Consider the following 13705-nt stretch of genomic DNA (forward strand, 5'->3'; position numbering starts at 1 on the left):
TCTGCCAAGTGCTTTTCAACTGGCCTCAGTTTAGGCCTTAGTGTGCAAATGTTATCATTTTCAATGGCTTTGTTCGAAAACTCAATGTCCAGTTTAAATGTTTAGGAACTGGGAGGAGGCTGTGGGATTTCTTGTGTGATAGATTAGCTTTATTCACCCTGAATCATACCCCAGAATAGCCGTGGTAACTTTCTGTAATAAAAACACAGAAGAACAGAGCTCTGTCAGCAGAACCACCAGCAGATTTACTTTCCGCCTTTTGTTTTTCATGTAAGTGATGGTAGGTTCAGAGGAGCATGCACTAGTGTATGACATTTCAGAAAGGTTCATAAATTATGCAATCAGAGTTGTTGGATTACAAAAGGCTGGAAGCAACAAGTGCTTTTTGCATTATAGATGAAATGGCTTATTTACAAAGATGACATAGCTATATTAATTGCAAGAAGTTATGATTAAAGGGACAAGTCTGTGCTGTTTAAGATGTTTATTAGAAGAAACTCATTTTTGAGAAGAAACAAATGCATCTTTTTAGTTTGCTGTGGGTCTACCTAAGTGCTCCGCTGATTGTATTCTAGACCATCTTCCTTTTCCAGCAATTTTAAGTGGTTTTTCCTCTTGCACTGGCCTAATGTCGAGATAATAAAAGAATCCTGTGTCAGGGTTCACATTCAAAATTGAAAATGGTGATCACCTCCAAAGATAGAAAAGTCAGCTTTTTTCCCTGCTGTATGACACTGGTCAAGCATCAGCTGGGGTGTGCTCTCATCCCTGAGTGTGGAATGGTGATTGGAGTAACTAATTGGAGGCATGACCCCTGAAGTAAAGATGCTCTTATTACATCTGCAGTCATCTATGCAAGACCCTTGGACCAGCTTTCCTGATGCTGCGGCTTTTCCTCCTTTCTCACTGGTGCGTTTCCCAGGCAGAAGCAGCTCCAGCATGGCTCCTGGAAGACCCTGTCCTGCTTACGGCTCCTCACGTTCCCTCCCCTGTGCCCTCTCAGGAGGGAGCAGCAGTCCTTAGGCTTTCCAGGGAGATGTCAGTTTGATTTAGCATAGAAGTGCCCAGGGACTTGTCACAACCGGGTAGGGATTTTAAGGTTGAGCTCTTAGGAGCATCTCTGAGTGACTGCTCCTTTCCAAGCGTGCTCTGAGGAGAGGAGAAAGTGAAGTGGTGGGCATGGTGGTGGGCAAGATTTGGGAGCATGGAGGTCTTCATTGGAGGGTGCCAGGGCAGGTGGTGAGTTGGCTTGCGGGTGGTGTTGGGGTGAAGGAGGATGGAGAATACAAGTGGGACGCCAGAGCTGGAGGAGAAGAGGGCATGAAATGGAAAGATAAGAAAAATGGGAATTGCAAATGAGGAAAAATTCAGCCTTTTGAATGTTCATTTACCGCTCTTGGAGCCTGTTGCCCTTCATGCAGGGCTTGCATGTAAATTTTTAATTGCAGACGGGTGGTTTGGGTGCTTATGAACTGCACTGCACACTGAGTTTCTTATTCTTCTGCTGTGACGCTCTTGGGTTATATGAAGGAGAACGGAGCTTAATGGTGTTCTTGATTTTATAGATCAGCTTGTGGCTTAAGCAAAGTACCCAGCCCCTGGAGGTCTTATTTGCCGTTCTATTTCTCCTACAAAGTAATTTGAACTTCTCTCCTTCTTCCAGTGGCTTGTTAGGCTGCCCTGGATAATACTCAGTTGAGTGAGAAGGGATACCCAACAGCACTGGGAGCTGGGAGCATGTTCTGCAAGGATAGCAAGGGAGCTTGTGATTCCCATCTTAAACGGGGCAGGGTTTTACAAAGCTGCTGAAGTCTCAGGGAAGCTTAAGCATTAGTGACCCTTAAGGGATTAAAGAGAGTTTAGATTTTAGCAGGCATTTCACTAATGGAATCACAAGTTCATAATTTCTTTTCACTTCCAAGGCTAGACACTAATCAAAGCACATCCTTCCTTTTCTCGTTGCAGGGGTATGTGGATAGTTCAATTAACATCATCAACAACAAGGAAGCATAAACAGCCAAAGGCACAGGGTGCTGTGACTGTGGCTTTCACAGAAAGAAAAACATAGTTTTTCTATGTTTTAGAAACATACAGCAGAAACTCTAAAAGGGATGAAAATTACTTTTCCTTTGTGTGAGACAAGCGAGCCCTCAGCATGTTTGCACTTGTGGCCTTTCTGCTTTAGTCCTAATACGGCTTTTTACTGAGAGAGCTGGCCTAAGATAACCTGCTCCTGCAGTGTTTACAGACTCCTTACAAAATGTGCATGCAGGCAGTCTGGTCCTGCCCCAAGCTGCAAAGCCTCTGCCTTCCTCTGCCCTGACTGAGGTAGAAAGGACTCGTTAATTTGGTGAACCCAAATACAAGTGTTGCTGTACGAGAAGCCCATTCTCCATTGCACTGAAGACAAATACTGAAAATATACTCTATATCTTTAATATTATTGCACATTATATGTCACTTTTCCTTCACTATGTGTATGTAACAGACTGGAATGAGAGTGATGTCTCCGTTCAAGAACGAGGGCAGCCATTTCTGAGTAACATGCATCAGCAGTGTGTCAGTGAAATGCTATATAGCAGTTTTAGAGGCAAAGAAGTCCATCAAATCTCTATTAGAAATCACCTTGCCAGCACCATGAATTTACAAGGAGCTGTAAGATACAGAGGTGAGGGGAGAGGGAAACAAGGAAAACAAAAGAGGAAACTGAGAAAAAGGTGCAGAGAAGTAGACAGTGACATGAAGAACTGAGGGATTCTTCCTCCTGTGTTTTTTTCAGGCATGTCTGAAATTCAGCTGTGACTATCATGATTTCTTGTCATCACAAATATATAATTTCCCCTGGCTTCCAATATTTCAAGATTTTCATTGGGGATGAAATTAATCATTTTATGTTTGAGAACACATAACACAGAATTCTAGAAATACAGTGTGTTCAAATGATTTATACTGGTTCATTTTAGACCCCAAGGAGGGCATTACTTATTTATCAGTCTTCTGATTAATCGGACATCATTGTTATCTGACTGACAATACCAATTAATTTAGGTAAAATAGGAGCCCATATAAACTGCTTGTGTTTTATCCACGTTAAGAGCATTGCTATTTTCTGATGACCTCCTGTTGGTCCAACAGTAGAAATATGGTAAATACCACAACCAAACTATATTCTATATCAACTGCATTTTTTACTTGTGATGATGACCTTATGTAACGAGCCTCACTAGAAGATATTGTTGCTCTTTATATTTTATACAATATCCCTTAAAGATGCCATAAGACAGAAAGTCTTCAAGTTACATTGAATATTAAGCTATTTTGATTACTGAACTAGTGAGTTTCAGCAGTAGTTGTCAGGTTTTTACTTGAGGGATTTAAAGCCATACCATAGCATCCCATAAAGTTGTTGCTAGTGATGCAGTGTTGATTATGATGGTGGCTGCTGACCTTACAAAATTTTTACTATATTGGTAACATGAAAATTTACTGCTTTATTTGACAAGTGTGTTGTATATATTTTACTAGTAGGTGCTGATGATTCCCCTTTCCTTCTCCATTACCATGAAAAAAAGTCCAGTAGTCAAAGTAAAATTTAATTCTTTTCCCCAAAGACTTATTGAAGGGTTTATAAAGAAACAGAATCCATTGTAGTTCTAAATTATTTTTCTCTTATTTGATATACTCTTTCCTGCAGGATAACACCTTTCTATTATAACCAAAAGATTGGTTTTCCCATTTATGTAACTTTTATGGTTCTTTCCAAAGACTTAGCTTGCGGCTCTGGCTGAAAACTGTTTTGGCTGGTTTCATCAGGCTCTAAGGGACCAAAGCAAAAGACATACGGTCTATAATGTGAGATTACTCCTGTCATTATAAAAATACTGTATCATAACTTTGAGTAACTGCTCTTAAATGCATAACTTTGAAAAAGGAAGGAAACTAAAGCTCATGAGAAGAAAGAATTTAATGTACCACGCGGTGTTTTATTTGAGACATGTATTTACTAATTTTTGACAGGATAGGGTGGAGATTAATACATGGCACTATATGAAAAGGATTATTATGTAAAGGGTCCAAGTCTGATCTCATTAAGTACCACTGGAAAATGGCAATTCTCAGGGGTGTTTCAGCATTGCTGTTCTTGAATATTGTACCAGAAGTTTCATACTTAAATTGAAAAACAGTGATAGTCTTAGCTCTCAGCTAGATAAACTGTTTAAATACTTGGCACACCTCTTGTGCAAGAGAGGAGCAACCTTGGCAAAAATCAGAGCAGTTCCTGGCTTCTCTAAATTGTAATGGCCCCTTCCAAAACCTGCAGTGCCTTCCGTGGACTGAGAGGTCCTCAGCACAGTGGCCAGCCTCGCCATACCTCCCTAGCACCATCCTTGCTGTCTCCTCAACCAAAGCACAGGAACAGGGGGCACAGCGCTGGCTTCACTACTTTGTGCCTGGATCATACACACCTTCAAAAAGAAGATTATCACACAAGTGACTACCACTGGTTTTGGTAGGACTAAGATTTGGGCCAAGTTTATTGTTGATATCTGTGGAGAAAAGATGGGCCTGGGGTTTTGTTTGCTTTGCCTTTATGGTCCTACTGTAAGAAGTTACCGTATTGCATCTACCTAACTGGCTGTTCCCTGAGGCTTTTTCCTTCTTCCTTGCTTCAGGAACAAGCAATGGAAATGCTGCATGAAAGCAGTGATCCTGTGCTGTTTCCATGTGTTATCTCATTCAGTAGCTGAATAACAGCTGGCTACTGGCTTTGTAGAAACTAAAGGGTACATAATTCGATTTTTCCATTTGTGTTCCTGTTGCTTCTTGGGAATGCCCCTTGGGGATAGATTTCTCTGCTCACAAACTGTGCTCAAGAAAAAGAACCTAAGAGATCAACCTACTGCAAAATAATGCCTAGGAGGCTTGAAAATCTTTGCTTGTGAAAGGTCACCAGAGAAGTGGCAGTAGGGTCACAGAATTAGACTGCACTAGGGAAAAAAAAACTTGCCTTCTATGTTGGGTTTTGTGCTGACAGTCCCAAAATCTCTAACCTTGCATATTTGACTTAATGAAAACTGAGAAATGAGCTTGGCTCATTTTTTTTACCAGGCAAATTGTATGCGACCTCAGCACCTTTCTTTTTTTCTGTTGTTGCAGAGGCATAGTAGTAGGCAGTTGTGTACTATTCCCTGATGCAGCTAGTAAGAAAAGGCACATATTTCAAGGTGGGTCGTAATATTCCTTGCCTGACTGACAATTCTGTGATTACCAAAGTAACAAAATTGAGCTAAATGTCATGTTATCCCTTGGTTTGACGGAAAATAATTAAGATCATCATTGACTTTATTGAAGGATGTGGGTTTGCTGACTGAAGCATAAGAAGCTTCTTTTTAATCTCCAGTAAAAAAGGACAACCCTTCTCTCTTATTAAGTATTGCCTACAGTATGTAATCCTATGAATATAATGACTGTATTTCTCCTTGTTCATCATGCTACCAAATGAGAGTGTCTTGGGCAATTTGTAGTGGAGGTCTTGAGCCATGCGGCAGATGAGTGTGTGTGAAGTTCAGAGATTTGTTTGACTTGGCTACTCACTGAACCTTCAGTTCTCATTATAAACTCCACTGGACAGGGGAGTAAAAATGCATAAGAGCTGATGCTCTGCTGCTCTTGTGCTGTGTCAGCAGTGCAAAGAGAGGGGACATTAGTGAAATCTCTTTAGGTGAAGTGTCCCAGGTATCAGAGCCCTGCAGAGGGCCAGAGGCTGGGTGTAGGTGATGACTCTCTCCAGTACCCGTGGCATGTAGGTATTCAGGCTGGGTTCTGACCATCAGGTCACCTCCTGGAAATTGTAGCCTGGTTGGGGAGTTCAGTGTGGTGACCTCGACTCACATAAAATCAGCCATGTATGGAGTCAGGGAAATGCAGTCTTCTCTGGTGACCCGATGGTATGCCCTGCCTCTGCTAGCAGGAGCAGGTAATTGGACGTACAACACGGTGACTTGGCTTGTGTTTCTTGTGTCCTCCATTAGCAGCCTTCAGCAAGGGGACTGAAGGGAGAAATTCAGTGTTCAACTCCAAGAGCCCTTTATCACCTTCAGTGTGCTCCATTTGGCTGTCACAGCGTCACACCGAGCCCTTCCACGGAGGGAATGATTTGGCCTCAGGAAAGGGAGATTTATTTTGAAAAACCTTCTACTGTAGTATTTTCCTCCTCTCTGACTGTACTACAGAGGCACTTCATCCTTATCATGCAGGACATAGCTGAGGCTCTCTGATACTATTCTTTTAAAATCAAAACATTAAAGCTACAATGTGATGATTTTCAAATTTTCCAGGCACTCCTCCCACTGGCATTAATTGTCCCCGTACTGTTCCTCTTGCAAAGCTATTTGGTCTTTCAGTATGCAGGACTTGTTCAGTGCTGCACTAAACCTTTTTTGCTTTGCAGTAAAAAAAAGCTTCATTTTATGCAAATGACATTGAAATGAGTTTGATAAAGTGATAAACAGTCACATTTTATGATTGCAACTGTTGGAGTTTTGTTTGTTATTTTACAGTTAATTTTTTGGAAGTAAAGGGCCTTACAAAACTCCCTTCTGGCATCAATGCAGTAATACAGTGCTCCTGTAAGAGCGTTTTAAGAATTTGGTAGGGCCATCAAGCCAATGTGATAGGGGGATAACATGTATCCAACATCACAATGTCCCTTTTCCCTGTGGTAGAGCTCCCTCCCCACTTGAAATCCCTGTACCAAGCAGCTCGTCTTCTGTTTTAGTTACTATGTCTTTGGATGGCAGTTAGGCTTCGTGCCCTTTTCTTTATTTCATCTTCCTGTCTGCTTCTGGCACATTATTGTTCTTTCCAGTGACTGTACCAGACCTCCAAAATCCCATAGTCCCCAAGAGTAATTACAGATACATTACTGTGCAATCCCCACTGGTAGGTTGGGTCAAGTGCTTTATTTTTATCATCATCAGCTACTGAGGAGTCTGGTTGACTTTGCTTCCTCAGTAGCTGCACAAGACGGGAGTATTTATGTCACCTGAGTGTTTCTACTGTAGCTGGAGGTTGGTCCTCTCCCAAGTCTGGAGTACCCAATACCCAAGTAGGCTTGCCACTGATCATTAATGGAAGATATGAGGCCCCTATGAAGATTAAACATCAAATGGAAAAACCTAGAAAACATGCGACTACGGTTGCATGAGGAATGAATGAACACAGTTTGATTGTATCTTTGTCTGACATAGGGTTTGATGACCTACACGCTTGTGCTGATCCTGGAGCTCCCGAACATGGATACAAGACACCCAGTGCAGGTGTTTTCTTTGAAAGTGTGGTAGTCCGGTTCCATTGCCAAGAAGGATACAGGCTTAATGGTACTTCAAAAAAACTTTGTGTGAGACACTTTAATGGCTCCCTGAGCTGGAAACCAAGTGATAAACCTGTGTGCCTACAAGAAGGTAAGTCAGTTTTCTTAAAGCAGTTCACCAGAGTCAGTTCTTCTCACTTGTTCATGTACCACGTCTGTGTGTGTTTCAGCACAAAACACAAAAGCTGGAGTCCATTTCACTATGTCTAATTTGAGACATACTTTATTTTCCCATCCATAATCCCCATTTGTCAGTTAAATTTATACCATGAGCGGTTGTGTATGTGCATGCACACATGTTGAAAGAGATATAAATAAATCTGAAGACAAAAACATAATGTATTTCCCCTTTTAACTACTTACAAATTGATGCAGCGAGAAAAAACAACCTCTAGTATAAATAAACTGTTTGTAACTATTTATTAAAGCTGCCCACTTAATACTCCTTTGTGCAATATTTTACTAGTATAATATAATAAATTTTCAGTGCTACTGCTCATGCTAAGTAGGAGTTTTAACCAATTGTATTTTATGATGTATGCATGATTCAAGTAGGAAAATCAAATATGCATGGCCTGCAGAAGTTTAAAGTCACAGTAGAAGTTTACTTTGAGATAATTCAGCCTTTTATGACATAAACCAATGTATTTTTATTGTATTTCATTTTGAAATTGTATTTGGTTTTACATAATCAGGACATTAAATTACTTTTTTCTTCTAGGAGTTAGATAGAGATAGGATTAATTTGAATATTTTAAGTGTAAATTTTAGCCAAAATACATCCAAGCAGCACAAATTATTTATTTCACCAAGTATATTAAAGATATAACTTGTTCTTTTTGTTGATTTATTTTTGGTCAACAGAGCTATCAAAATCAACAGACATAAAAAGTTTTAGTTAAATCAAGTGTGTACATTAGAGTGTTGTGTCTTCTTCACTGAAGTCATTAGCCATTGACTCATTGTCTTCAAGGTGGAGCAAGATAAATTCTATTTCAGGATGCCTTCCATCATTTAAAATCAGATAAATATATGGACTTTATTCAAAAGTAGTTGAAGACTTGTATGGCTCATAAACACACTTAATACATAGGATCATGCATCACTCAGCATGTATAAAAACTGCAGGTACTTGTTTATGCTGATGGGTGGGTGGGTGTGAGAATCCTGTGCCAGGATAGTGGTGCATGAAGGGATGTGCCACAACAGGAGCAAGCAGGGCCCAGGAGGACAATGCTCAGGAGACAGAAGTGAAGGAAACAACCTTAAACAGTGCTCTGTGTGAAAGTGGGTGCATGAGGTATCGGAGAGAGTAGCCAGAGGCAGCTGGTGAGTAGTCCATGGTCTTTCAGGTAGCTGTCCTGTTGGTAGGAGACTCCTGGACATGACTGAGGCCGCAGGCTACAGAGCAATGATGGGCACAGTCATGAGCTGTCTTAGGGTACACACTGAGACGACAGCTGATGTGTAGGACGTAAAGGCAATCAGGGCAAATAATATCCGGTCATAATGGTGGCATGGGGCAACATCAAAGAAATGACTTGATGCCTTTAAAAATAATGTATGTATGAAATTCATGCCCACTCCTGTTACAGCCGCCTTTCGTAAATGCCCTTCTCTCTCATCTTATGGTTACTTAAGAAAAAATACATGTAGAGTGACAGCAGAATATGTCTAAACTGGATATTCAAACTACCAGCGAAAGCTGTAATGCTTGGAAAATCTATTTTCTTAACCACTGCAGGTAGCTTCTAGGAATTTTGATGTGCATCTTTGAAATAGTACCTGTATCATCCACTGCAGTTGTTCAAATAAGCGTTAACATGTTTTATTGAATATTCAAATCTCTTCCCAGCCCCCTTGCCCCCCAGTCCAGTGGAAATCTGTGGAGGAAGTTTCTGATCACGATGCCATTAACAGTAAAACTGCCACTGGTGTCAGTGTGATGAACGCTTGAGCCAGGTGTTTTCAAAAAAGGAAGAAACTGGAAGATGAGAATGTGATGGATGGTGTGGCAACAGTTGCTTAAGAGATAATCATTACTTTACAGCACAGAACACTTAAAAAGGATTGCAAGCCAGTGCTCTGATCAAGCAAAGTACTTAAGCTTGAGCATAACTGTAATTATGTGATTAGTCTTGTTAAAGTTCTGTGCTCTAAATTAGGCATACACAAAAATACTTTTTATTATTTGGACTGAAGAGTAAGATTCTGATTTAGGATTTAGTGAGGCAAGTGCTTAAGTACTTTCCTGATTAATGTAGAATAATACCACATGTATTATTAAAACAATCCTAGGGTTTAACAATGGGGAAAAAAAAATCAGATGACAGAATTAATTTTTCTTTCCAGTGCACAATATAACCACTGATTCAGAACAAATACTAAACAGAGGTTCACTAGTGATCCAGGAAACCTAAGTATTTGCTTAAGTGCTTTTTAGAGTGATCCTTTTGTGCATTGGGAGCAGAATGATGAGAGAGGAGCACAACAGGGAGATGGGCAGTGTAGGAATGCGGCACATCTGGAGAGCAATTAAGGAGGAATTATAACAGGGTTTTTAATTCTCAGCTGCCTAATGACATCCATAAAATCCTCATTGCAGAAATTCTGTAACGGTATATAAAAAGAAATTTGAAATCTATAGCAGCTACCGGAGAAGTAAGAAGTTAATGTTTTAACATTCATCATTAGCTATCACAAGGCAAAATAAACTTTATGTTGCATTTACTCATTTAGGGCAGGGGCTGGCTGCCGTGTGTGCTGTGGTATGCTGTGCCTGTCATCACAGTATGTGCAAATGTCAGATATTGCCAGCTGAGCTTGAACAGTAAAACCACTCAATACTGCAGTTCATTTTAAGTTAATCTCAGAAGTTTGAATTCAACTAAGAATGATTATATATGGTTTTATGTCTGTATGTTTTGTACATTTAATTTTAGTTATATGTTTACTAGAACAATCTCTAGTCACAAATGAATGCTATTTACCAAAGGAAGCAAAGCAACCTGTTTCAGAATGTAATTTATTTTAAAACTAATACATTTGCCTGGAGCTCTTCATCCAATCAGTTTGATTTTATAGGTCTGTCATTTCTCGTTAAGAGGCAGAAGATGTTAAGTGTCAGTATGAGAATGAAGTTGCATGACTAGGTCCCCAGTAAATGCCCTGTCAAAAGTCTGTGTGCTTAGAGTTCTGTTCTCATGTTGATCTGCAGCGCTTTGTGACTTTAATACGGTTATGCACATAAATACCAAAGCTCTAAGGTGGAATTTTTGTATTTACTGTTTAAGAGCAGTATGTCATGTTGTTCACACTTTAATCTAATCTTCTCCCACTGTGATAATGTGGCTGCTGAGACTGTTGCCCTACTTGGAAGAAATGCTACCTCTCTCCTCTGAGATTGGATCTAAATTTACAGTCTACATGGGGTAGCAACCAAGTGCAGAGCTGTACCCTTCTCTCCTAGTGCTTCTGCAGGCAGGTGCCTTCAAGATGTCCTCAGTGCCTCATTCTCCCACTGACAGGGATGATAAACCTGCAGTAAAAGTAGTGGACTACAGCATAGTTTGGCTACAATTTTCCTGGATGACATTTAGGCCTCATTTCTCTTTGCCTTTGTCCCTGGATCTGTGAGATGACTGAAGTATTTTTATTTCTCCATCTTTTATCTGTCTTGCCCAGTGTTTGCTGATTCTTAAGCCTGGTTATAAGCGCTGTATAATGTTTGTAACCTGTGCTTAGCACAGTGGCTACAGATCTTAGGCAAAGTCTCTGAGCACTGTTGTAATACAAGCAAAGACAATAAAGAGAAAGTGTTATTTAATATGCACCAAAATACTGTGTTTGCCATCCACAGAACGACTCTACTAACACACTACCATGGATTTAACACTAGTAAAAAACAAGAGGCAGTATCACTCTTAAATGTTTGCTTTTAAGAGGACAGGGTGCAGATGAGCTCTCCCTGCATTCAACTCATTCTTCATGATGTTCCTTTCATCCTTCCTCCCTGCTCCTCTCCGTTCCAGCCTGTGAGTGTTGTGACTGGATGTAGTCAAGGCTAATTCAGAGACCACTCCACAGTGAGATACATAGGAGCACCGGACCTCTGAGTTTACATACAGACTAGTAAACAAAACAGTGCCAGAGCATGGACCAGGGCATGGCTCTTCAATGGCACATACTGTTAGAGTGTTAGAAAGGTTCTTGACATGGTTTTGGCCAATGTCAAGTAGTACTCCCCAAGCAATTCCTACAAGCAGCTTCTGGATTTGCATGGACCAGTGACAATTTTTGGAGGGTAAGAGTTCACCTGCATAGTGAAGGTGAAGCCATGCCAAGCCAGCTAGTACCCATGGATGGTGTGGCTGTCTCCATAGTGTCCATCCAGGTCATGCCTTCCCTCTGAATTACCTTTATGGCCCAGGTGCTCTTGTGAGGAGGGAGGGTGGTACTCCTTCCCTATGCGCTGGAAGAAACAGTTCTGAGGATGATGCTCAATTTACACATAAACTAAAGCACTGTGACTATAGTGTTTAACAAATTCTACTCTTCAGACCAAAAAAAAAGAAATACCCTCCTGTGATGGAGGGTGACATGGTTTGCTAAAGCCAAGAACTCCTAATGTGCAAAGCTGCATCTTCATGAAAGCCAGGCCAAGATGAGCCCTTGCACCTGCCACGCTGTTGGGCCCGCCGGCTGCACCCCAGCTGTTTGTGCCTCTTCAAGATCAGGAATGTGTTCCTATCTAGGGGGTTCTTTTGGCTGACCCGTTTTAATATTCACACAGTAGTTATAAACAGATCATGTAAAACTGCCAGAAAGGAGCGTAAAAGTCAGCCGTTGCTGTTTGCTACTGGTTAGAGACTGTGTAGTCCCTTAAATGGTTTAGCAGCTTCCACAGATTTGCTGAAAAGTACTTAGAATAAAGCAGTTTATTTTCTAGGACAGGACATTTTAAAATTCAGTCACTTACTCTCAGCTTTTCCAAGCAGAGTTTGTGCCAGCTAATCCATTTATTTGCGGAGAGGCAGCTACTGCAATTTATGCCTGAATAAGTGCTAAACAATACAAATTCAGCCAGCGGGAAAGCATTTGCTCACAAGGCATCAGGGAAAAGAGCTGTAATATTGTGGTCCATTGGTCCCGTGTTTAGCTGGGGCTTGTAATAGACCTGTTAGAAAAGTCAGCCAGAATGTCGCAGACGAAGGATGGTACAGTGAGCAACTTATCGCTGTTCTCTGCCAACATCTAGCCGATTAAAATGATTCGATCTGTAGCTGTTATTTGGAATAATGAGGATGAAGTCGCTGTAATAGATCATTGTTACAGAATCCATTTCCCCTGCTTTGAAAGTGAAATCTCATATTTTACTGCAACGTATGTATACACTTATTTTATTGATGTAGCAACAGAAAGCTGTGACGCCAAGAGAGTGAGCTGTCCATTGATGTTATCTTCTGGCATCCATCACCGACCTCCTCCTGTGTGGCCACAGAGCAGGATCCCCATCTATCTCATCCCATCCTTAGGGGTGCCCAGGGCAGCCTCTTCATGACAGCATTTAAGGCTTAGTGTCAGGCATTTCTTATGGGGCATCCTCTGCTGCTGATTAAGTTGCCAGAGAGAGAGAGAGAGAAAGTGGTTCAGTCTTTGAAGGTGATGTCTGCACCTTCATCACAGTGCATTTTATAACCTTATGTTAGGGTACGCATACTCCCAGGTTTGGGCATTTATAAATGAATAATCCTCTAATACAACTTCTTGCTGCAGGTTCTCAGACCACCGGGCAGACTGCCAGCCCGTCCTGGTACAGGCAGCAGGAGGTACCTGCAGCAGCAACCAAGGAGCTAAAAGTAACAAGAGAAATGGGAGAATTTTTGACCAACGATATGTCCAGGCCCCTTACTAAAAGTTAGCAAAGTACAGTGTATTTTGGAAAACATCCCTATAATGGGAAGGTACAAAGGAAAATATGTTTTAGCTGGGGAAGCAAAACTCTTCCACTTCATATTAGTAAAATTTAGTGATGGAGTCTCAGAATAATAGATCCCCTAGTTTGCCTAAATAGATAAATACATTATGAAATAAATTTGCTTTTACTGGTTTGCATGTGCTATGCTAAATGACAGTTTATCTTGCTTCTAGTTGCACTTCTAAGCAAACAAGGAAGCTGTTGCCATGGCTTCACTTTGTGCATGCTTACAATTAATTGCTAAATACAAATATACAGTTGCCTCTTTGTTTTTAGCGATAATTACTTATGAAAATGGCAGAAACTTTCTCTCTTATGCAGGACTCAAGGGACTTCTGAAATTCATTTTTTTAAAA

The 13705-nt window shown here is 40.8% G+C and overlaps 1 protein-coding gene across 1 annotated transcript in view; it reads left to right on the top strand.

Moving 5' to 3' along the window:
- The first annotated feature begins 5904 nt into the window (after positions 1-5904).
- Positions 5905-13705, top strand: part of SUSD4 (sushi domain containing 4) — a 32883-nt gene continuing 25082 nt past the window's right edge. The window contains exons 1-2 of the mRNA XM_086744608.1: positions 5905-5977; positions 7251-7463. Of these exons, the coding sequence (XP_086600734.1) occupies positions 5905-5977; positions 7251-7463 (286 nt within the window). The remainder of the gene's footprint in view (positions 5978-7250; positions 7464-13705) is intronic.

The sequence above is a fragment of the Chlamydotis macqueenii genome, chromosome 3, assembly GCF_036417535.1.
Source record: "Chlamydotis macqueenii isolate bChlMac1 chromosome 3, bChlMac1.mat, whole genome shotgun sequence".
Classification (NCBI taxonomy): Eukaryota; Metazoa; Chordata; class Aves; order Otidiformes; family Otididae; genus Chlamydotis; species Chlamydotis macqueenii.